Source organism: Vicia villosa, linkage group LG5 (genome assembly GCF_029867415.1).
Source record: "Vicia villosa cultivar HV-30 ecotype Madison, WI linkage group LG5, Vvil1.0, whole genome shotgun sequence".
NCBI lineage: Eukaryota > Viridiplantae > Streptophyta > Magnoliopsida > Fabales > Fabaceae > Vicia > Vicia villosa.
In genome coordinates, this window is record NC_081184.1 from 150558692 (window position 1) to 150585042 (window position 26351).

Here is a 26351-nt window from a genome sequence, read left to right on the forward strand (position 1 = left end):
TCACAAGTCTCCTGTAATTTGCATCAAACCATTGAGGTATATTGTTTTTATTTATTTAGGTCAATAACATGAAGCATTTTGAGGTAGATGCTGGGATATTCTGCATGATTTCGCAAATTTATACTCTCTGATGTCACAATGGTGCTAACAATCATAACATAATGATGCTTGTTGCTTTCTATATATTACTTGAACTATACAACCCACACCCATAGTACAAGTAAGATACATATGATCTTTGTAGAACCTTATTTAGAGTTCATCCATATTGGTTATGGAGAAGGTTTTTGCTTGGGCTCCATTTACGGTAGGAACAATAGGTTTTGACTTCTCTTTGATCTTATTGATGACCAAGAATAGAATACGATAAACAAAAATCATTCCAAACATGATAGCAAGATCAACCCACTTAGAGTGACCCATTTGCACATGCCATGTATCACTTAGTATATCTCTACCACTAACTTTTATGGTACCTCCATCTTGATGCCAAACAAATGTTAAGCCTTCAAATTCATTCTTGAATGATCCTTGAAAAGCATATGTCAGGAAGGAAATGTAGTAGCAAGGGTATTTCCATTGGTGCCGTTGGTATCGCTATTAATGTTATTATTATTGTTGATGCATCTGATGTTCATATCGCTATAACGGCTGTTGTAGTTGTAGTTGGTAATTTTTGTTTGGCTAGAATGGAATTCAATCAACACAATTTGACAAGAATCAACACATGCAAAAAGAAGACAAATGTTCAGAAGCTTATACTTGAGAAGCGTATGACAAAAAGAGAAGATGATGCTTATACTAATTCAAAATGCTACTAGGCAAATTAGTTAATGCTAATGCCTAAGTTTATATGCAGAAGCTAATCAAATAGAAGAAGAGAAGAAAGAAGTCTACAAGATGCCACATTAAATTGTAATCATTTTCATCTTTGTAGAATCATCGTAAAAGCAAGGAGTTTTTGCTCATAACTTGCTTAACCGTTTTGTGTGGACATCTCTTGTAATTCAAAGGTGTGTAATCTGCTTGTAAGAAGAAAATATGTAAACACAAACTCTCAACTATATGTTGAATGATCCTTGAGTGACTATAGTGTTAGTCAAAATTACTCAAGAAGACTGTGATAGGTTGTCATAGTGAAATCTTCTCAGGAGACCGGGTAGATCAGAGTCTTAAGAAGTCAATGATCGTTATATCTCTCAGGGGACTGGGTAGGTCAGAATTCTTAGGAGATCACTAACAGGGTCGGTCACTATGTTAGTCATCGGCGGAGAGCCCATGCAATTGTAATCAGATTGGTTATAATGAATTAAGACCTTGAATAAGGCAAAATCACCTTGGCAGGTGGACTAGACTAGCTTGATAATTTTCAAGTGAACTAGTATAAACCGAATGTGTTATTTACTTCTGTCTATTAGATTTTGATCATCATTCAGAGAGAAGCTCTAAGGATACTTAAGTTTCTAAGAAGGTGGAATGCTTCTAAGAAATGTTAAGCTTCTGATAAATAAGAATGCAAAGCTTCTAATAAACAAGAGCTTCTCAAGGTTCTCCGTAAAAGTTTTAAGAAAGGAAAAATTATTGAAAACTCAATTCAACCCCACTTCTTGTGTTTTTCTCAACTTTCACTAATATTCTATTGACCAATTAAAATGACTTTATCAAAACCGTAAAAGCTCCCTTAAATTTAACCAGACAAATTGTGGCTCTTTGGTTGTTTCACTTAGCTAACAAATATTGACCCTCCCTGAATACAATTTAAAATATAAACATTATAAATAATAATTAATCAATCAATTCTTAAAAATAATAATAATTATGAAATTAATAATATATTAATTAATTTTGAGTTCAATTTATTTTAAAACATATTAGGAATTAAAAGAAATAATAAAAAAATAAAATAAGGACTCAATTGAACATAACTTAGAAATTTGTGTTGCTCTTTTGTGTTAAAGGATAATTTTTTTTGGTGAAGAAAAAATACTTTAAATAATGATGCTCACGTATTAATCCATTTAATTTTTTTTATTAAAAAAATACTTAAACTGGTCAATGAAAAATATTTCTTTAAACCAAACAGTTTAATAAATTGGCTTCGGTTCTTTCGTATGAACGGTTTTGAACGGTTCAATCCGATTTTTTCAGTTTTATTCTGATTTTGACCCACCTGCAATTTTACAAAGATGACCAGACTGAAACCATCTCCGATTTTTGATCAAACCAGTTGAACCGGACGGTTCAGTCTAATTTTTAAATATTGATTTGAAGTTTCACGTAAAAAAAATTGGATAGGGATAAAAAAAAATAATTTAAGAATTAGAAGATTAAATATTTTCAAAGAGACTAAAAATTTAAAAAATAAAAATAAAGAATTTCTCTCTCAACCTCATGACCCTCTTACGCACCACCGAATTGTCTATTTTGCCCTCATGCTTCCGTAGATGTATCTTCAGAAGCACTTTTTTTTGTTTTAATGTTGTTTTGTTCAGTATATGCTTCTACAGAAGTATTATGTATGTGGATCTACAAAAAGGTTTGGTGTTATAGCTCGTGTCAGACCTTTCCCCTCCCTCATTCTCTTCATTTCAAACTCAAACACAAACACAAAATCTCCTCATACTCTCTCAACTTCAAATCTCTTTCAAGTTCAACTTCAAATCTCTTTCAAGTTCTACTTCAAATCTCTTGTCAACATCAACTTCAAACAAGGTTTAGCAACATCAACATCAACTTTAATCGGTAAGTTTTTTTTAATTTTTATTTAATTTAGAGTAGTTTTGAAATTGAATTGGAATGTGATATTTAGGAGTAGAAACGAATTGATAGGTTTAGCAATAGTGTTTAGAGACAATGTAGGGTTTGTTTGACGTTTTAAACAAATGATCAAGCCACCAAAAATAGGTTTTGTAGTGGTTGGACTGACTCAGACGCCTTTGTTGCGTTTCTGAGTTTCAGTTGCTTCCGTAGGTCCATCTACGGAAGAGATGAACGTTGGGGCTTTCCGTAGATGCATCTACGAAACACCCAATGTTTTTGAAACAAAGGTACTTCCGTAGATGCATCTACGGAAAAATCCAGTGTTTTGTAAATAACATACTCCCGTAGATGAATCTACGGAAGAGTAATTTTCTGTTTTTATTTTGATGTTTATTTATAAATACTTAGCATCTAAATCGAGCTTTTTTGTATGATAATGTAGATTTATGACCCACGGCCCGGATAGAGACATTCATGGGAGGACCGCGCAACACGCATCCGTTCGACGAGAACGGTCACATGTGGTATCTCAGGTCACTGATGGAGTAGCTGTTCCACCTGATTCACCTACGGCATCTCATACACCTGCCTCAGCCATACCTTCTCCATCACCTGCTTCAACTGGACCTGATCCTTCACCCGTCGGGCCTTCACCATCTCCTGCCCCCTCTACTACTGTACCACGGAGGCCTCATGACGATCCTGAGGGTTCTTCACAGATGCCAACACCCCGCAGACGTCGTCGTGGCACTACTTCTACTTCTACTCCTGATGCAGGATCTGATGTGCCACCTACGCAGGGCCACGGGGATGAGCATGTGTCGGAGCCTATTTGGTACCCTGGGGGTCCTGTAGACGCATCCCTTTTGACAGAGTATGACGAGCATGCAACTAGACGTATATGGGATGGAGAGGTACATTTTATTTGTCAAGTACTTTTTATTTGCGTCATTTTTTACCTTGCTTATTACTAACTGTTTTAAGTTTTTAAAAATTTCAGAGTAGGGATCCCAGAGGTTCTACAACCATGGCGGAAGATTAAAGATCTCGCAAAACTTGACGAGACATGGTTTCAAGAGGTACTGGCGCTTCAGGCATGAGGGACCTCTGCATGCTCGGTTACGATACCATACATAATGGTATGCTTGCAGCCTTTGTGGAGAGATGGCATCCTGAGACATCCTCATTTCATCTACCCCACGATGAGATTACCATCACCCTAGATGATGTGACATGCCTAGTTCATCTTCCTATCAGGGTGTAGCGGTAAAATTGGTGAGACTAGAGTCATGGGAAGACTTAGCTCATTTTTAAACAGAGTCGCCACCGCTCTTTATTGTTTCCAAAAAGGAATGGGTGAAAGAGAGAATAAAACCCACAGAAGTTTTTAAAATCAAAACTAATAAACTTATCAGAGTTTTGGCTATGGAGGGTTTGTTATACAAGGGGGAGGTTTTAAGCACCCCTCATATCCATGGTACTCCATGGGAACCTCTTTGTTTTTGTGTTATTGTCTTTTGTTTATAAATACCTTTTTTGTGAAAAACCTATGTGAAAAACTTGTTTGAAATATAGGGTGGGGATGGGAAGAGAATGTTTTGAAAGTGAGCTCGATAAGACATCGCGTCTTAGGCCTACATACCCCTTTAACAATAGGGAAGTCAGAGCTTCTATAGTTCCTCTTTTAAAAAAGGAAAAAAAGGGGGTCCAAAGTGGACAAAATCTTTTTGGGTGTGAGCTTTAAAATACTCACAAGTTTTTTTTAAAAGAGGGTTAACCTTTAAAATACTTAACAAGTTTAAAAAGGGGATTAGGTTTTAAAATACCTAATAAGTTTAAAATGTTAAGCTTTAAAATACGTAACAAATTTAAAATAAATCAAAAAAGGGACCAAGCTTTAAAATACAATGTCAATGGGTTAGGAGAAGTTTCACCGGGAAAAATTCTTCTCTTAACACCAAGGTTTCAAAAAAAATACCTAGTTTTAACAATACAAAGGTCAATGGACTAAGAATAGTTTCACCGGGAATAATTTTACTCTTAGTACCAAGGTTTAAAAAACAAAGGGCTTGGTTAAGCTTTAACAGTACAAAACCATAAGCAAGTGAAAAGCTTTAAAATACTTAACAAAAAAGTAAAAGAGATTGGAAAAGAGTTGGAGTACCTTTGACAATTTAGTCAATACCATTCCCATCCTTTTAGACAAAGCAACAAACTTAAGCAATTAACAATGAAAGCCTCAAGTGTGTGTGTGTGTGATATCATCTGACACAAGAACAAACAAGTGAGTATGATAATCTATAAGTAAGAGAGATGGATGTATCTAAACCCTTGGATTCAAAATCATGTATGAATGATGAATGATTAGTATGATGCATAAACATGGGGTTAGATAAACAAAACATATAAGCGATAATAACAATTAAGTACAAAGCATGGATTAAAAGAAATCAACAAGTATGTACAAATAAACATGGATAAGAAAATATCAACATCTTGCAAATTTTTTTGGTTAGGGTTTTAAACCTAAGGTTTTTTTGAATTAGGGTTTAATCATAAACTCCTAAACCTAATTGATTTTAATTATTAAATATCAATTTCTTTAAGAGAAATGGTCTAAGGATACATGAAGAAAGTCAAAGACAGTTTATTCTAACCCTAAACAAATATGTACAAAAATACACAAAGTTCATTTGAAGAAATAATCAAAACAAAACAATTTTTAATTGATTTTTAAACATAAAAGACATGTTTTTTGATTAATTTTAAAATGATGATAAAATAAATATTTTTAGGATTTTTTAACATGGTATTAAAATACATGAAATAAATAAATCACATAAAAAAGAAGGGGTCAAAAAGAAATATTTTTCTATTTTTAAGGATTTTTCAAAGTTGTGAGAAAACCAAAATAAACAAGTTGCAAAAAAATAGAATTGGTCCAACTAAGGCTTGAACTCAGGACCTAGAATGCTATGCACAAAACTACAGCCAACCCAATTGCGCGCGCGTGGTGTCAATATAGTGAGTCCAGTTCAATACAACATGTAACAAGTTGTGAAAACATAAAAAAATAAAATAGCAAAAAGGTCTGGGGCGAGGGGGATTCGAACCCCATACCCTATGGATGTGCACACAAACACACAAGCCTTGCCAATTGTACTAAACGATGTATTCATTAGTAATACACCTTGCAATAAAAATAAAGAGAAGTCATTTTTTTAAATTGAAGAGATGGCGCCATCACCATCTTCTTCTTCCTCGTGACGAACAGCAACAACAACAACACCATGGCTAAATTTCCAACTTTCTCAAATGTGCATCAATTTCAGAAATTTAAAACACTAACATGCTCAGAATTCAACTACGAACCTAACCATGCCATTAACAATAATTTATTCATACTCAAACATGTGAATTTCTGGATTTAAACAATGAACCCTAAAAATCAAATTTAAAATTAAATGCTTGAATCAAACAATTAAGCCCCAAAAGTTTAGGGCTATTACTCCCTACATGTTTCTGAACACAATGGTATCAAGAAACACAACAAACAAGGCACAAAAGAGAAAGCTCGAATTCAAGAAAGTTACCTCTAAAAATGGAGATCAAACTCTACTTGGAATGATTCTGGAAGTGTAGCAACAATCTGGACACCTTTAGGGACCTTCAAGGAAGCTTTTGGAATGCTCACAATGTTCTACAAGTGCCTGCAACTTAAAATTCGATTTCACCTACAACAAGAAAAATTTATGGCTGGAACACCTATTTCCAGGTGTTACAGAATTAAAACAGGTGTTTGGATAGCTTATATATGTGATATGGAAGCTATCTAACACAAAAGGCCTGAAAACGCATGAGTGAATTTGGTTTTGGCAACTTTGGTTCAAAAGGTGCTTTAATGGAGTTTTTGAAATGTGATTTCTCGTTCAATGCCTTTGGTAAGTGTTTGGATGTTATGGATAGCTTCCAAATGATAAATAGAAGCTATTTGGATGGTTAGTTTGGTTGGTAGGTGTTTGGTTTGTGTTTTGGCTAGTGATGAGCTTAAAGAAAGCTTTAATGGAGTGAAAAATGGGATTTTTGGTTTGGAAGCTTTTGAGAGGTTAAGGAAGGTATGGACAGCTTCTAAATGGTATTTAGAAGTTGTTCAAACTCTTGTTTGACACCCAGAACTCTTAGAACTCAGAATCACTATAAAAGTACAAAGATGGAAAAATGGAGAATTTCAAGTGAGGTATGACTTGGAGAATTCTGGTGTAATTGATCAAGGGAGTGATACTCTCTATTTATAGGCAAGATTTAGGGTTTGTGCAGGGAAAAAAACTCAGAAGTTTGAAGCTCACATGTGATCTTGTACCATCTTGCTTGTTTGTGAAGAAATGAGAAAGTTATGGTTTCAATGGTGAGGTACAAAGCTTTAAGCATGCTTGCAAAGTTTTGATTTGATCTTAGAGGCTTGATTGTGGGTTTTAACTTGCTTTTGAGGTAGAAGAGACATTGTAGTGGCTCAAGGAGTGGACTTTGTGCATAAAGCTAACTTTACTAGAATGAAAGTGTTAACCTTGTGCCATTAATGGAATGATCACTTGGATAATGTCTTAAACACTTGGATTATAGCTCAAAAGCAAGTGTAATATTCTGATTATGGTGCTCTCAACAAGTTATATGGGCTGCAAGAAAGGAATCTGTGCATTTGAAATGGTTTTGGTTCATAACTTATTCATCTTCATTCTTGAATTCAAGTGTTCATGGTGCCTTCTTCACAAAATCATATCTCATGGATGGAGCCATGGATTTTCATGCTACTTATATCTTTGGAAAACCCTTGCTACATACTTCAATTCACTTATTGAAATTTTCCTCAAACTCTTTTTGGATCATGGAGAAAAAAGGTCATAAAGTTAAGAAAAACCTAGGTGAAAACACTTAAAAATTTTCTAAATTTTTTGAACATAAACCTTCTTAATCCAAAATCTCTCAAAATAATCACTTTTAGCCAAAAGTTCCAATGTGATAGGTTTTTTGTTTTTCCAAGATCTACAACTTTCATGTTGGGAGATTTTTGAGTGTGTAAGCAAAATTTGGAGATCCATGAATTAGGTCAAAATACACTTAAAAACCCTAATTTGACTTTTTGTTGACTTTTTGATTCTTGATGAATTCTTTGAATTTTATTTGACAAAATGTCTTCAATATCCATATGATGATGATTTGAATCCTTAAAAGTCCATAGTTGACTATTTTTCTCAAAAGTCAAAGGTTGACTTGCACAGTTGACTTTTTCCAAATGAACTGCAGTTTTGTGATTTCCAAATGAATCAAGCTGTCCTTTTCAAATGAATGATATGGATGGACTATAATGTTGATTAGGATGCCTTTGAATCATATTTTGAGTCTTGGAAGTATCTCCTGATTAAAAGTCAACCCTCTAGTGAAATTAGGTCAAAACCCTAATTTGAGCTTCTGATGAACTTGAAGGTGATTGATCTTGCATTGACCCATCTTTGGACCTTGGTATTGATTGGAGAACCCTTTGAATCATAGAATAATGTTGAATTTCCCCGTGGGTCTCAAAACCCTAATTTGCTCAATTTCTTCTTGATCAGTCTTCTGTCTTGGGACACAAGTAACAAACAGCAATTTTTTTTTTTGTATTTTTGGGTTAATGAATAATAAATTCATGATGATTAGGATGAAAATGATGATCTTAATTTTTAAAATATGGTGGAATCTCAGTGGTCAAAAATTGCGGTGCAACAAGGGTTCCCTCCTTTGTCATAGTAGGCTGACGAAGGCGGAAGCTCAATAGACGCTGATTGTTGATATAGGGGTTGATCCCGATGACGAACTTGAGGAGGTGGAGAGGACACGAGGGGCCCACGTCAGGTTTAGATTCCTGCAGAGACAGTATGATGCGGAGCTCACTGCGGAGCTGCAGGCTGAGGGGCATGAGTTGGAGCAGGCTACACACAGAGAGCGGACGCTGAGATGCTACTTCCTATATTTGATAGGCACTCAGCTCTTTGTGGACACGAACTCGACTTACACAAAAGTTGTAACGCCCCAATTTTCGATATTTATTTCATTACGTAATTATTGATGTATTTGGTGCTTAAACTGATATTTTAATTAATATTAAATTAGTTTAATAATTATTTAGTAAGTAGTAAAATGATTAATTAGTTATTTGGGTCAAGTAGTGATTAGTAATTGGGAGGGTGTGTAGTAAGCCCAGTAGCAAATTAAGGATTAGTGAGAGATTAATAAAAATAAAGAAAAATTAGAAGGAATAGTTTCTTTTGGCAAAAATTGTGAAGAACGTGAAAACAGAGAAAGAGGCTAGGGCTAGAGAGAAGGAGACTTCCACCATTGTTGAAGAAATCAAAGCTCAATCCTAAGGTAAAGGGGGAGAATGGGTTCTTTAAATGGTGATTACAACATGAGAGGGTAGTGAGGGTTCCTTTCCCTCTTTAGGTTTCACACTTTATGTTTGATTTCTTCTTTGATGTGTGAATTGATTTGACTTGTATGATGATTCTTCATGACTAATGAGTATTGTATGATTGTGGACGAAATTCTGTTTTGGATTGATGAATTATGGTGTGGTTTTGAGTGTCAGTTGAGTTGTTGTTGTGTTCATAAGAGGAATTGAACCTGAATGTAAAACTGTCCAATCTGATGAGTAGAAATTGAATGTTATCATGTTAAAATTGATGTAGCATAACAGGTTAATGAACCTAGATAAAGGGTGTGAGTTAATAGGTGAAAAATATGATGTTTAGGACCTGAAATCGCAGACTGGAAGTGATGAAAACGAGTGTGAACGAACTGGTGCGAGTGCAGACTTGGAAAGACAGTTTTCCTGTTAGTTTGCGTATGATACGCGTATGGGTTGGTCCCATACGCGTATGAGGGACACACCCAGGGGGCTATACGTGTATGATACGCAGCCCTGTCCCAGCATAGTACAACTTCTGGTGGAATGCGTATGGTACGCGTATGGAAGGGAAGCCATACGCGTATGGGAGAGTGATACGCGTATGTGAATTTTTTTTAGTGCAAAACTGGTCCTGGTGGTACGCGTATGGAACGCGTATGGGGAAGGGGCATACGCGTATGGAATAGCTATACGCGTATGGTTACGCTACTGTGCAGAAATTTCCATTTTTGTGATTTTCTTCTAATTCTTGAGTGAGATGAGTACCTTTTCTGAGTTCCTTAGATTGTAGGACTTAGGTAAACATAAAGAGACCATAAGAGTTATGTTTTGGACATAAAATATTGTGATAAGTTGTGTTGATTGTTGTGAATGTAACTACAAAATAATGAAATTATAGTTGCATGTTGTTGAGCTGGGTGATGGCCTAAATGGCAACGAGTTGAGGGCTGAAGCCTTGTGTTGTTGAATTGTGTTGATTGGATGTCCATATTGCATACATATGTCGTTGGGGGCTTATGCTCTGTTGTTGGCCTGTATTGGCATTGTTGAAGGCTTATGCCTTGTTATCGCCTCTAAAATAATGGCAACTGTTGAGGGCTTATGCTCTGTTGGTACCACATGCATGTAGAGTTGATAGTTGCATTTTCATTCATCTGACTGACTGTAAATATCGTGTAATGATGTTGTTGTGTAATTGATGGAGTGAGAATCTGTTTATGATTGTGTTTGTGCGTGGTGTAGATACTACTCCTTAACCATGTGATATTTCACCGTGCATTTATTGAATGTAATTCTCACCCCTTTTCTGTTGTTGTGTCTGTGCTTCTTCGGGAGTACAAATAACCAGGTACCAGAGTAGTGCTTGGATTGTCGAGTGTTACCTGATCGAGTGTTAGGAGTTGCTCTGATACGTAACACGAGAATGTTGGGATACGCTGTGCTTTGTTTTCTTTTCAGTTAAATGTTAAATTGTTACGTATCTTGATTTTGATACTATTGTTGGACCACCTGTTTAGTGAATATAATTTATTTGTTGAGGCCGTGGTGCCATTAGAATTAATAAGATGTTTTAAATCCCGCTGCAGTGTTGAATATTCTATTTTAATGAGGAACTATTAAATAAAGTGATGTTTTATTGAATTGTTTAGAAGATGTGAGATCCTACTCGTATTACTCTGATTATTTATGTATTTATAATTCGTTTATTTTCGATATGGGAAAGTGGGGGGTTACAATTGGTATCAGAGCAGGTCGGTCCGTCCGACCAAGTAGTTAAGTCGTTAACAAATCGAGTGTGGTTAAAACTCGTTATCTAACTATGTTTCTGTTGCAGTGTTTAGTTGAAATGGCTGGGAGAAACGATGCTGCGATTGCTGCTGCTTTGGAGGCTATGGCTCAAGCCCTGGAACATCAACCTAATGCTGGTGAGAATGCTGGGTCTTGCAGTTTGGCTACCTTCCAGAGGGAGAACCCGCCGGTCTTCAAAGGCAAGCATGACCCTGATGGAGCCTTAGAGTGGTTGAAAGAGATCGAGAGGATCTTTCGTGTAATGGATTGTACTCAGGCACAGAAAGTTCGTTATGGGACACATATGCTAGCAGTCGAAGCTGACGACTGGTGGCTAGCAACACGTCAGAGACTAGAAGTTGCAGGTGAAGAGATCACTTGGGATGTGTTCCGAAGGGAATTTCTGAGAAAGTATTATCCTGAGAGCATCCGTGGTAAGAAGGAATTTGAGTTCCACAAACTGAAACAAGGGAACATGTCAATGACTGACTATGCTGCTAAGTTCACTGAATTGGCCAAATTTTATCCATACTATGATGGAGAGGGTGCAGAGTTTTCAAAATGCGTTAAGTTTGAAAATGGGTTACGCTCTGAGATCAAGAAAGCTATAGGGTATCAGCAGATCCGCGTTTTCCCTAACTTGGTAGACAGCTGCAGAATCTTTGAGGAAGATAATGCTGCTCACTATAAGATTGTTAGTGATAGAAGAGGCAGGCAGAATCAGCAACGTGGCAAGCCTTATGACACTCCAGCTGGCAAGGGAAAACAGAGAGCTGCTCCGGGCCAGAGAACAAGTGGGGGAGGTGCTCGTGCTCCGATTGTGTGTTTTAAGTGTGGGAAGGCTGGTCATAAGAGTACTTACTGCACTGATGACGTTAAAAAGTGTTTTCGTTGTGGCAAGACTGGTCATATGATGTCTGAGTGCAGACATAAAGAAGTGGTGTGTTTTAATTGCGGCGAAGAAGGACACATTGGAAGTCAATGTCAGAAACCAAAGAAGGCACAAGCTGGTGGTAAGGCGTTCGCATTGGCTGGTACTCAGACAAACACTGAGGATAGACTCATTAGAGGTACTTGCTTCATCAATAGTATGCCTTTAATTACTATTATTGATACTGGTGCTACTCATTGTTTTATTGCTGCTGAATGTGTTGAAAGATTGGGTCTTATGCTATCTTCGATGAATGGCGAGATGGTAGTTGAGGTTCCAACTAAAGGATCTGTGACTACATCTCTTGTTTGTTTGAAGTGTCCGCTGTCGATCTTCGGCAGGGACTTTGCTGTTGATTATTATGTTTACCGTTAGCCGGGTTAGACGTAATTTTAGGAATGAACTGGTTAGAATATAACTATGCTCATATCAATTGTTATAACAAGACTGTGAGATTTTCAACTGCTGAAGAATAAGCTGGTTTAGTGTCGTCTAAGCAGGTATGACAATTGCTGAAGGAAGAAGTAGAGATGTTCTCGTTGATGGCAACATTGTCAATCGAGAATCAGAACATTATCGATGAGTTACCGGTGGTAAGCGAATTCCCTGAAGTTTTTCCCGATGAGATTCCTTATGTTCCGCCAAAAAGAGGAATTGAGTTTACGATTGATCTTGTACCTGATACCAGACCTATTTCTATGGCACCGTACAGGATGTCCGCATATGAGTTGACGGAATTAAAGAAGCAATTAGAAGACTTACTGGAGAAGAAGTTTGTCAGACCAAGTGTATCGCCGTGGGGAGCTCCGGTGCTGTTAGTGAAGAAAAAGGATGGAAGCATGAGACTTTGCGTAGATTATAGACAGCTGAATAAAGTAACGATTAAGAACAAATACCCGCTACCGAGAATAGATGATTTGATGGACCAATTGGTGGGTGCGAGTGTGTTTAGCAAGATCGATCTGAGGTCGGGTTACCATCAGATTAAGGTTAAAGATAAAGATGTTCAGAAGACAGCATTCAGGACAAGATATGGACATTATGAATATTCAGTGATGCCATTTGGTGTTTCGAATGCGCCAGGAGTATTCATGGAGTATATGAACCGTATTTTCCATGAGTATTTAGATCAGTTTGTCGTGGTGTTCATAGACGACATTTTGATATATTCTAAATCAGAGCAAGAGCATACCGATCATTTGAAGACAGTATTGCAAGTGTTGAAAGAAAGGAAATTGTATGCGAAGTTGTCCAAGTGTGAATTTTGGTTGAAAGAAGTCAATTTTCTGGGACATGTCATATCTGGCAGTGACATTGTTGTAGATCCATCTAAGGTAGATGCTGTGTTATAGTGGGAGACTCCAAAGTCAGCTACTGAGATCAGAAGTTTCTTAGGCTTAGCCGGTTACTACAGACGGTTTATTGAAGGATTTTCTAAGTTGGCACTTCCGTTAACCAAGTTGACGTGTAAGGGTAAAGTGTTCATATGGGATGCACAATGTGAAGAAAGTTTTGTGGAGTTGAAAAAGAGATTGACGACAGCTCCGGTTTTGACATTACCAAACCCAGGAGAACCTTTTGTAGTTTATTGCGATGCTTCTCTGATGGGTTTAGGTGGTGTACTTATGCAGAATGGTAAGGTAATTGCTTATGCGTCGAGGCAACTGAGAATTCATGAAAAGAACTACCCTACACATGATTTAGAGCTCGCTGCTGTTGTTTTCGTACTAAAGATTTGGAGGCATCATCTCTATGGTTCTAGATTTGAAGTCTATAGTGACCATAAGAGTTTGAAATACCTATTTGACCAGAAGGAGCTGAACATGAGACAACGGAGGTGGTTAGAATTGTTGAAAGATTATGATTTCGGGTTGAATTATCATCCCGGTAAGGCAAATGTTGTGGCTGATGCCTTAAGCCGAAAAACCTTGCACATGTCGGCTATGATGGTTAAAAAATTAGAACTGATCTTACAATTCTGAGATATGAGCTTGATTTGTGAAGTGACCCCGCAAAGTGTTAAGTTGGGAATGCTCAAAATTGATAATGACTTCCTGAACAGTATCAAAGAGGCTCAGAAATTGGATGTGAAAATGGTAGACATTATAGTTGGTTGTGGCAAATCCGAGAAGAGTGATTTTAAGGTGGAAGCGCAAGGAGTATTGAGACTGCAGGATCGAATCTGTATCCCTGACGACAATAATATGAAAAGGATGATTTTAGAAGAAGGTCATCGAAGTAACTTGAGTATTCATCCTGGAGCTACTAAAATGTATCAAGACTTGAAGAAGATATTTTGGTGGCCGAGAATGAAAGAGGATGTGGCACGATTTGTATATGCTTGTTTAACTTGTCAAAAATCGAAGATTGAACACCAGAAGCCTGCAGGGTTGATGCAACCGTTAGAAATTCCAGAATGGAAGTGGGATAGCATTTCGATGGATTTTGTAACGGGGCTGCCTAATACTGCGAGTGGACACGATTCAATATGGGTGATTGTTGATAGGCTTACGAAATCAGCCCATTTCATACCTATTAACATTACGTATCTGGTGGCGAAGTTAGCCGAAATCTACGTCAGAGTGATTGTGAAGTTGCATGGAATTCCCTTGTGCATCGTGTCGGATAGAGATCCGAGATTCACTTCTGATTTTTGGAAGAGCTTGCAAGAAAGTTTGGGTTCTAAGTTGAGGTTGAGTTCGACGTATCATCCTTAGACGGATGGTCAAACTGAAAGGACTATTCAGTCTCTAGAGGATTTGTTGAGAGCGTGTGTTCTCGAACAAGGAGGCTCGTGGAGCGCTCATCTTCCATTGATCGAGTTTACTTATAATAACAGTCATCATTCTAGTATCGGTATGGCCCCTTTTGAAGCGTTGTACGGTCGGAGGTGTAGAACTCCGCTATGTTGGCACGAGTCCGGCGAAGGCGTAGTACTTGGACCGGAAATCGTACGAGATACTACAGAGAAGGTAAAGTTAATCCGGGAAAAGATGAAAGCTTCATAGAGTAGACAAAAGAGCTATCATGATAGGCGAAGGAAGGAGTTAGAATTCGAATCGGGCGACCATGTGTTTCTAAGAGTCACGCCTGTGACTGGTGTTGGTCGTGCCCTGAAGTCAAAGAAGCTGACTCCACGATTTATTGGTCCCTATAAGATTTCGGAGAGGGTTGGTACTGTCGCTTATAGGGTGGCGTTGCCGCCTAACCTTTCAAATCTGCACGATGTGTTTCATGTGTCGCAACTTCGGAAGTATATTCCAGACCCATCTCACGTGATTCATATGGATGATGTGCAAGTGAGGGAGAATCTTACTGTAGAGACGATGCCGATTCAGATCGCAGATCGTGAGGTAAAGTCCCTTAGAGGTAAAGATATTCCGCTGGTGAAAGTAGTCTGGACGGGGACTATCGGAGAGAGCATGACGTGGGAAATGGAGAGCAAGATGCGGGACTCTTATCCCGAGTTGTTTGAACGAGGTAAGATTTTCGAGGACGAAAATATCGTAAGTGGGGAAGAGTTGTAACGCCCCAATTTTCGATATTTATTTCATTACGTAATTATTGATGTATTTGGTGCTTAAACTGATATTTTAATTAATATTAAATTAGTTTAATAATTATTTAGTAAGTAGTAAAATGATTAATTAGTTATTTGGGTCAAGTAGTGATTAGTAATTGGGAGGGTGTGTAGTAAGCCCAGTAGCAAATTAAGGATTAGTGAGAGATTAATAAAAATAAAGAAAAATTAGAAGGAATAGTTTCTTTTGGCAAAAATTGTGAAGAACGTGAAAACAGAGAAAGAGGCTAGGGCTAGAGAGAAGGAGACTTCCACCATTGTTGAAGAAATCAAAGCTCAATCCTAAGGTAAAGGGGGAGAATGGGTTCTTTAAATGGTGATTACAACATGAGAGGTTAGTGAGGGTTCCTTTCCCTCTTTAGGTTTCACACTTTATATGTTTGATTTCTTCTTTGATGTGTGAATTGATTTGACTTGTATGATGATTCTTCATGACTAATGAGTATTGTATGATTGTGGACGAAATTCTGTTTTGGATTGATGAATTATGGTGTGGATTTGAGTGTCAGTTGAGTTGTTATTGTGTTCATAAGAGGAATTGAACCTGAATGTAAAACTGTCCCATCTGATGAGTAGAAATTGAATGTTATCATGTTAAAATTGATGTAGCATAACAGGTTAATGAACCTAGATAAAGGGTGTGAGTTAATAGGTGAAAAATATGATGTTTAGGACATGAAATCGCAGACTGGAAGTGATGAAAACGAGTGTGAACGAACTGGTGCGAGTGCAGACTTGGAAAGACAGTTTTCCTGTTAGTTTGCGTATGATACGCGTATGGGTTGGGCCCATACGCGTATGAGGGACACACCCAGGGGGCTATACGCGTATGATACGCAGCCCTGTCCCAGCATAGTACAACTTCTGGTGGAACGCGTATGGTACGCGTATGGAAGGGAGGCCATACGCGTATGGGAGAGTGATACGCGTATGGGAATTTTTTTTAGTGCAAAACTGGTCCTGGTGGTACGCGTATGGAACGCGTATAGGGAAGGGGCATACGCGTATGGAATAGCGATACGCGTATGGTTACGCTACTGTGCAGAAATTTCCATTTTTGTGATTTTCTTCTAATTCTTGAGTGAGATGAGTACCTTTTCTGAGTTCCTTAGATTGTAGGACTTAGGTAAACATAAAGAGACCGTAAGAGTTATGTTTTGGACATAAAATATTGTGATAAGTTGTGTTGATTGTTGTGAATGTAACTACAAAATAATGAAATTATAGTTGCATGTTGTTGAGCTGGGTGATGGCCTAAATGGCAACGAGTTGAGGGCTGAAGCCTTGTGTTGTTGAATTGTGTTGATTGGATTTCCATATTGCATACATATGTTGTTGGGGGCTTATGCTCTGTTGTTGGCCTGTATTGGCATTGTTGAAGGCTTATGCCTTGTTATCGCCTCTAAAATAATGGCAACTGTTGAGGGCTTATGCTCTGTTGGTACCACATGCATGTAGAGTTGATAGTTGCATTTTCATTCATCTGACTGACTGTAAATGTCGTGTAATGATGTTGTTGTGTAATTGATGGAGTGAGAATCTGTTTATGATTGTGTTTGTGCGTGGTGTAGATACTACTCCTTAACCATGTGATATTTCACCGTGCATTTATTGAATGTAATTCTCACCCCTTTTCTGTTGTTGTGTTTGTGCTTCTTCGGGAGTACAAATAACCAGGTACCAGAGTAGTGCTTGGATTGTCGAGTGTTACCTGATCGAGTGTTAGGAGTCGCTCTGATACGTAACACGGGAATGTTGGGATACGCTGTGCTTTGTTTTCTTTTCAGTTAAATGTTAAATTGTTACGTATCTTGATTTTGATACTATCGTTGGACCACCTGTTTAGTGGATATAATTTATTTGTTGAGGCCGTGGTGCCATGAGAATTAATAAGATGTTTTAAATCCTGCTGCAGTGTTGAATATTCTATTTTAATGAGGAACTATTAAATAAAGTGATGTTTTATTGAATTGTTTAGAAGATGTGACATCCTACTCGTATTACTCTGATTATTTATGTATTTATAATTCGTTTATTTTCGATATGGGAAAGTGGGGGTGTTACAAAAGTCGTCTACCTGACGTACTTACCAGATATAACACATATCCATGAGTACAACTGGGGAGCGGCTGTACTGGCGTTAGGGGTGGAAATAGGCTGGGCCAAGTTAGGCTTTGCCAAGCCTAAGTCTGGCCTGTCAAAAAAAACAAAAGCCTAAGTCTGATTTGTAGCCTGTCGTAAGCTTATTTTTTAGGCCTAAGCCTGGCTTTTTCGAAGGCCTGGTTAGCCTGTTAGCCTACATAAAAGCCAATTTGTTTTAGACATATATAAATAAGCAATTAAAATAATGTTTAAATATATTAACTAACTAAAAGAACTTATGAGAACAATGTTCATCAGGTGTTTTCATCTTATTTTCACAAGTTCGAACAATGTTCATCGGGTGTTTTCATCTTATTTTCACAAGTTCTTCGAGATAACCAAGTTTTATTAATGTATTTCAATTCAAAGTACAAAACATAACATAATGATAATAAAAAAGTATTCATATATATTTAAATAGGTCGGCATGATAGGCTTAAAAGACTTTTTTAGGGCCTGAGACCCGACCTTTTTAACTAAATAGGCTTATAAAAAAGCATATGCCTTTTCTATTTAAAAATAATGTGTAGCCTGGCCTGAGGCTATATAGGCTAGCCTGTAGGTCCCTGTTATCGGCCTGGCCTGTTTCCACCCCTAACTGGCGTACAATTAACATTGACTAGGGATGCCTGTGGAAGGCAAGGACAGTTGCAGACAGCTGTACTCTTTTGCTGGTAATAATTTTACACTTTTCTACTTTTTTATAGTTTTTATTGTACTTGAAAATAATCGTGTCGGATACTACAGCACTTCCCAGACATTATTGGCTGAGGAGAGGTAAAGGAGTACACAGATGTCATGCCATGTGCCAGTGCTTTCACCCCCCTTAGAGGGAACCATGTGCCGGATCCCTACAGGCGCTCTCTTGACCACATGGCCATTGAGGACATCAGATACAACTGCTATGATGAGCACCGGGTGGCGGTTTTGTTTGACGAGATATGTCTGTATTCTGGATAGTTGGCCGCTAGCTCGACCATTGTTGTACGCTACCTTCTGGAGCGAGTCATGCGTCAATTTGGATATGAGCAGGCGATACCTCGCGATCCTCATGTTTCAGCTCCCATCGCCATGACCCGCAGGCAGTTAGATGAGGTCTTTGCAGACTGGAAGCATCACATGGTCCATGAGGAGGCACGGGCGACGCTAGCAGAGTACGACTGGAATTGTGTCGAGGGGTACATCACATGGTACTATAAAGTCTCACATCCACACATGCTTCCAGCTGCAGAGGGAGGTCCTCCCAGACCAGTCCACGAGGAGATTCTCTGTGCGCAACAGGCTCAGTTGGACCACACTGAGGATCTTCTTCCTCTATGTCGTTAGATAGCTGACAGGGGCATCGGAGCCATTGTAGAGGGTTTATTCCCTGAGGGTACTGCTTCTAGGCGTGTGCTAGATGATATGATCAGGGTGTTAGAGAGTGCATTTCTGTACTGTCGGCATCGTGCCAGGATCCGTGGGACACTTGATGCTAGGGGTAGAGCCAGCAGATCCCTTCATGGATTCGGAGGGGATGCGCATGATGGTACATAGGAGGACGTCCGACATACTCAGTAGTTATATTTGACGATGTATTCATATTTTATTTTTGTTTGTATTTGATGATGTACTCGACACTTTGACCGACATTATTTATATATTGTATTTTTGTTAGTCTACCTACTATTGTCTTTAAATTGCATTACTGAATTTGAAAATGTATGTCTTTAAACATGGAGTTTCTTCATGAAAATGATATGAATTAAAAAAAAATAGACTGTTCCGTAGATGCACCTACGAAACACTCTATTTTACCACCTTCCGTAGATGCATCTACGGAAGTATTATTAAAATGAAAATTAGATGAAATTAACTGTTTTTTCTTTTATTTTATACGCAGGCATCTACGGAAGGAATCAATTTTTTTAAAAAAATATGGTTCTTTCGAATGTGCTTCTACGAAAATAGAAGACAAAAATGAAAATTTACATAGGGTCTGTTTGGTAAAAATAACAGTTGGTTGATAAGCTAGCTGATAGCTTATAGCTTATGACTGATGGCTGATGACTGATGGCTTATAGCTTATAGCAAATGGTTGAGACTGATAGCTTATAAGCTAATTGAAGTGTTTGGTAAAATTAACGGTTCAATTAACTTATAAATGTAAAATGACATAAAAGATATTTAATATATAATTATTTTATTTTAAATTAAAATAAATTATAAGGGTTAAAAATGGATTTTAATTAAAATAATATGGATAAAAAAATGAAAAAAAAATTAATAAGTTATAAGACATAAGCTAAAACGCTATTTGAAATAACGTCTCAAAAATAAGCTATAACTTAGTAAAATAAGCTATAAGCTCGTGATGAAAAGACATTTACCAAACAGGTCTAAATTATCATATGAGCTTATAAGACATAAGCTATAAACTCGAAAACATGTCTTACCAAATATAAGTATAGTGTATAAGAGTTCTGTGACATTGGTTGAGAAACTTTCAAATAAAATAGAAAAACTAAAATTGCATTTAGAGTGTTACTAGAATCGATGATTTGTAAAAATAAAATAAAATAGAGATTTCGATTATCCGTCCCCATTTGCAGAGGAAGATAGAAGAGATAGAGAGGATCAACTCATTCCTCTGTTACACGCGCTTAAGAAACTTGTGACTCATGATTCCAACGAGAAGCTATTCTCCCATTTTTGATGCATGTGAGTGAGTTCTTCTCACCTATTACTTTGAACAATGAGTTCTTCAATGAGAATTTAGAAATCATACATGATGGTATTACTTGCTGTTATTAAGGTGTTGAAATTTGAATATGAACCCTAAGGGATGATGATTGATAATCATTGTTCACAATTCTCCGGTGTTTTGCATCAAACCATCGAGGTATATTATTTTTATTTATTTAGGTCAATAACATGAAGCATTTTGGTGTAGATGCTGGGATATTCTGCATGATTTCGCAAATTTATACTCTCTGATGTCACAATGGTGATAACAATCATAACATAATGATGCTTGTTGCTTTCTATATATTACTTGAACTATACAACCCACACCCATAGTATGATAGTACAAGTAAGATACATATGATATTTGTAGAGCCTTATTTAGAGTTCATCCATATTGGTTATGGAGAAAGTTTTTGCTTGGGCTCCATTTACGGTAGGAACAATAGGTTTTGACTTCTCTTTGATCTTATTGATGACCAAGAATAGAATACGATAAACAAAAATCATTCCAAACATGATAGCAAGATCAACCCACTTAGAGTGACCCATTTGCACATGCCATGTATCACTTAGTATATCTCTACCACTAACTTTTATGGTACCTCCATCTCGATGCCAAACAAATGTTAAGCCTTCAAATTCGTTCTTAAATGATCCTTGAAAAGCATATGTGAGGAAGGAAATGTAGTAGCAAGGGTACTTCCATAATGGATTTGGAAGATCATCAGGAAGTCGATAGAATCCACCTGTTAAAATTGCAAGTCCTTCAACTCCACCAGCAATGATAACTCCCATCACAAAATTTGGGAAGATACTTCCCACAACCATCATAAGGCTCTCAACCCACATCATAATGGCAAATAGGATAGAAGCAAAGTATAGATATTGCTCTACTCCTTTGTGTAGTCCAGAAAGGTAACACACTATTACCCCAGACATGAGAGAGATCATTAGCATGTAAGGAATAGGAGATAATATGTTGCCAATGAGAAAGGCAGTAATGCCATAGTGCCCATTCATTCTCTCTCGTTCAAACACCTAATATTGTGGAAGGAAACTTTTTTAGTTAGAAATGAAAACAGTATTAGAGATGCATATGTACGCAAAGTTACACGCTTTATAGTGTAAAGTGAGTATTATCAACAATTGATTGACAAATCAAATATGAGTATTGCATTTGCATCTTAAAAAATCTTGAAAGTGTACAAAAATCATTTCTCGATTTACTCTCTTTACATCTTAATAAATCTTTTAGAATTTGGATACAATAGTGACTACTAGACTTCAATGCACTGGAGCTTCAATTACAATAGATACTAGTTTTACCTTCATTTCCTCAATCAAGGGCGGGAATCCCCCAATAAGTGTCATGAAAGTTAGGACAGACATCAGAAATGAAAGTAGTGATCCTCTGACCTGATGCATGCCAAATACGAGAAAACAATTACAGTTCAAATTTATAAATCACGGGGAATACTGGCATTATATTTATTCTCTAGCATACTTCTTTCAAAACTATATTCTTTACAGGTTGAAATTGACACTGGTTCTACTAAATATATTAGGTTCTATATTAAAATTGGCGGAACTTAAAAGATATTTCTAGCATTTTCATTAAATTTAATACTGATGGCTTATTTACATTAATCATTAATAATTATTTGTCTTTTAAAGTATACTTTCATTATAATTTCATATTTTACCTGAATAGATCTCTTACTTGAGCCGACCTGATAGAAGATGGTGCCTAGGCTTATAGCTATTGCAATAAACACAACAAGACGTAACCAGTAGTTGCTGATGTCACGATACAATTGCAGGGAAGATCTTTTTATAAGAACCATGCATTGACTCAGAAATAGAGCATGCGTCCTCCTATTCCTCATTGCGCCCAAATCCTAGTACGCACAATTTCATAAAACAAAACGTTAAATCTTACAGTTTAGGTGGGTTCTGTGGTGGATCACCTTGATAATGATGGATCAATACTTTAAAATAACTTTGAAACTCTAATGAGGACAAGGAGACCAGAACTTTACTTCCAGAAGGAGGTGTTTATCGTTGATGGAGTTTCAAACGGTTTTCAGGTATCAGTTCACTCTGAGCCATCTACCAGAGTGGTCTAGAGTAGAATTTATGCTCATTGTTGGCTTTGAAAAGTACATTATATTGTGCTTTTCTAGTCTAAGTCTAATTTTGGAATGCATGATGATATACTTACACATTTACTTATTTTTGTCACCTCAATCTGAACTTGAAATTTCATTTCAGACCCTTTATAAGAATTTACAAGGACATCAATTGCTTTTTCAGTAATAAATCCTTTACCTAAGCCTTCTTCAATGTCCTGAAAACAAAGTAAATTAATCCATTATGTTTCAGTTTTTCAACTGTTTTGACTCTTGTGCCTTCTAATCTAGAAAAGTTTGTGTGTGTGTGTGTGTGTGTGTGTGTAGAAAGGGAAAAAATGAAATCCATCTCTAATTCTGCTATAGTTTGGTGACAGAAATTAGAGATGGAATTTATTTTTTCAGTTCTTAATTTTCTTTGGTAACTCTCTTTAATTTTGTTGTTGCTTATAATACTTCTAAAATTCCCAATGCTTTCAAATAAATACTATTTAGACTCGAGGGTTTGCTTAAATACCTGATCAAAATCTTTATTTATGATCCTTAAGTAGTGATCAGAAGGATTATAGAGAGTTGGACAAGGGAAACCATTTGAAGCAAAAAACTGCACTGAATCAAGTGTCACTATATGTATTTTATCAACTTGAAATCAATGTGCTACTAGGATTTTAGTTCATAACCTGATTTGCTTCAGAAGCTGGACCAAAATAGACTGTCTCTCCAGAAGAAAGAAGACAAAGGTAATCAAAAAGTTCAAAAACTTCACTACTCGGCTGATGGATGGATGCAACAATTGTTCTTTGAATACCATCCCTTAGACTTAAACTTGCAATTCTACTCATAACATAGTAGGAAGCTGCACTATCAAGTCCACTAGTTGGTTCATCAAGGAAAAGAAGTCTAGGGCGTGTTAGCATCTCTATGCAAATGCTTAGTCTCCTCTTTTGTCCTCCACTTAGGCCCTTAGAACCATACCCTCCAACCCTTGTGTTAATAGCATCTTGCAGGCCCATTTCTCTGAGTGTGATATCTGCTTGTCTCTTCTTCTCTGCTATGGACATTGAGTTTGGAAATTGAAGTTGAGCTGAGTAGTATAAAGTTTCTCCAGCTGTTAAAGCTGACAGCATTGCATCATCTTGTGTTACATAGCCCTGAATTTTCATGGTGAGAAAAAGGTTAGTAACTAATCTATCTGCTTTCTAAAACAGTTAGTTTTCTTTACCAATAGATTGTTGCTTTTTTTTGGATTGATGTAGTATTCAGGATTTTTGTCTTACTGATGTTCCATAAGCCAGTGTTTGTGTTTTTCCATTGATTAAAATCTTCCCTGATTGCTGTATATCTGATCTCAATCTTCCTGCAAAATTGGTTGAATCATATGATACTAGTCGAATATCAAGCTTCCCAATCACAACATACTACAAATAACAAGTATACTACTTCCTCTGGCCTTAAAAAGAAAATACTACAAATTTAGTTTCAAGAAAAAGGAAGATACTTTCACCTCTGAAGTATGATACGCTTCCTTTTTCTGTCACATAAACTGATTCTAGGGTAATTTCATTAGTCCAAACATCAATAAAATTAGTCTTTCAACACGCAACTCCCAAACAGAGTCAATAGTTATAAGACATAAAAGAAAGGATATGAATGAGGAGAATAATATGCTATGGGACTCAAACTCATTGGTCACACATGTATAAAAAATTCAATAGACTACTAATACTAATCTAATCACCTGCTAAGGCATCAAGGAGTGTGGATTTGCCACTGCCTGAGGGACCCATTACAGCCAAAAGCTTCCCAGGCTGGGCATAACCTGTAAGTCCATGCAGAATTTGTTTTTTATTCTTTGTAACAATGACCTTGAAGTTTTCCCATGTCACAGTAATGCCACCCTTTTCTCCCACATCACCACCATCCATGTCAATTCCACTAGCTTGTGCACATCGTGCATCAATTACATATGGTTATTTATGGATAAGTTTATGGTCAAAAGATAGCAAATTATTTTAGTATGAAAGAAGCTTTTCAACTTGTGCACATCTTGCATCAATTACATATGGTTATTTATGGATAAATTTATGGTCAAAAGATAACAAATTATTTTAGTATGAAAGAAGCTTTTCAACTTGTGCACATCTTGCATGAATTACATATGGTTATTTATGGATAATTTTATGGTCAAAAGATAACAAATTATTTTAGTAAGAAAGAAGCTTTTCAACTTGTGCACATCTTGCATCAATTACAAATGGTTATTTATGGATAAATTTATGCTCAGAAGATAACAAATTATTTTAGCATGAAAGAAGCTTTTCAACTTATGCACATCTTGCACCAACTACAAATGGTTATTTATGGATAAATTTATGGTCAGAAGATAACAAATTATTTTAGTATGAAAGAAGCTTTTCAACATGTCCATATCTTGCATTAATTACAAATGGTTATTTATGGATAAATTTATCGTTAGAAGATAACAAATTATTCTTGAGTGAAAGAAGCTTTTCAACTAGTGCACGCTAGAACAGAAGGCTTATGAATTTGAGACTTCCACCCACTCAATTTTTGACTTAAATTAGGACCCTTTTCTTCCTCATGATGTGAGCGATTGCCATGTTTTGAATTTTTGAATTAAATTAGGACCAGCAGATGTTCCATATATTAGGGTACATTATTTAGCGTGTCATGGTATTTGACCCACGTCGGTATTCGACATTTTTATGACACTCGTATGTGTCGAAAAACTAAAACTAGTGTTCTAAACAATGTTTTTTTCTTTATTTTGACACTCTTTGAATCAGTGTCCGACACCTATCTGACATACATGTATGTTTCACAAGAATTTTGTTCTTTACTTTTGCACACCTTATACATTCTTTCGGACAAATCTCACATACAATCTAAAAGAGTTAGAGATGCATCAAGTAGTGCTGATCAATGAAGGATTAAAAACATAAAATTTGATTAAAACATTTTAACTCTTGAAAGTCAAATATATCATATATGTAACATAGTGGGTGTCTTAGGTTTACAACATTATATACTACAAAAATATTGACATTTAGTAGGTATTTAACTTTCTATCGTTCCCATCAAACCGAGCTATGAGAAGTTGGAGCTTAGGTTTCCTTCATTGCATGGTGAAGCTATTCTCCCATTTTTGTTACATGTAAGTTCTTTTCAACTACTAAGACAAATCTCGAAATTAATAATTTGGACAGAAGTATGGTTTTTGATAGATCATTATGATGAAAGTTGATTCATTTAGCCGATCCCACCTAGTGGGATAAGGGTTTATTGTTGTTGTTGTACCGTTTTGTATAATCTTTTCAATGAGGATTTTAAAATGATGGGAATGCCTTTTATTGTTTGATTTTTTTTAAAGTTTTGTAATTAAGTTATATGTTGCTGAGTGTGGGTAAGGTAATGTCGAGGTTGGTTGGTCTGGTATTGAATGATAAACTCGTAATTTGATCTTGTTATTGTGTGAATTTCTTTTAAGGTGTTGAAATTCAAAACTATGTGTTAAGAAACGTGGTTGAACCTAACTCAATCCTACAAAACCTTATAAGCACATATTCAGGTCATATATTGTTTGATGTGAGACTCTTAACACACTCCCTCACGCCTAGGACTAGACAACTGGATAGCAGGTGGAAAAAATGGTGGGTGGCTCGATAACAAAAACCTGATAGCAGATGGCTCACCGGATCTTAAACGAGGTTTTTGATATCATGTTAAGAAATGTGGTTGGGACTAACTCAACTCTACAAAACCGGCTTATAGGGTGAAAATTGCCCCCACTTATAAGCATATGTTCAAGCCATATATAGTCTGATGTGTGAC

General features: G+C 36.7%; 1 protein-coding gene and 1 long non-coding RNA gene across 11 annotated transcripts in view; one reads left to right on the forward strand and one right to left on the reverse strand.

Moving 5' to 3' along the window:
* Positions 1-26351, forward strand: part of LOC131603170 (uncharacterized) — a 44983-nt gene that overhangs the window by 13972 nt on the left and 4660 nt on the right. The gene's annotated exons all lie outside the window — the stretch shown is intronic.
* LOC131603167 (ABC transporter G family member 1-like) lies at positions 20173-24580 on the reverse strand. 2 transcript variants are annotated; one of them, XM_058875439.1, is made up of 8 exons: positions 24238-24580; positions 23777-23856; positions 23180-23650; positions 23017-23103; positions 22592-22717; positions 22074-22268; positions 21697-21786; positions 20173-21408 (listed from the first exon to the last, which is right to left on the reverse strand). In XM_058875439.1, the coding sequence occupies exons 1-8, from the start codon at positions 24422-24424 to the stop codon at positions 20749-20751; spliced, it is 1896 nt and encodes a 631-aa protein (XP_058731422.1). In that variant the 5' UTR covers positions 24425-24580; the 3' UTR covers positions 20173-20748. The 2 variants fall into 2 exon arrangements, with proteins under 2 accessions (XP_058731422.1, XP_058731423.1); XM_058875440.1 differs by lacking the exon at positions 24238-24580 and having other exon boundaries at positions 23722-23842.

What these genes read in the sequence shown, in the direction of transcription:
- LOC131603167 (XM_058875439.1), bottom strand. Translation starts at nt 24,424, where the DNA reads ATGGATGGTGGTGATGTGGGAGAAAAGGGTGGCATTACTGTGACATGG. An exon ending in ACTCCTTGATGCCTTAGCAG is followed by an intron (nt 23,857 to 24,237) that starts GTGATTAGATTA and finishes CCAATTTTGCAG; the next exon opens with GAAGATTGAGATCAGATATA. An exon ending in CACTGGCTTATGGAACATCA is followed by an intron (nt 23,651 to 23,776) that starts GTAAGACAAAAA and finishes ATGAAAATTCAG; the next exon opens with GGCTATGTAACACAAGATGA.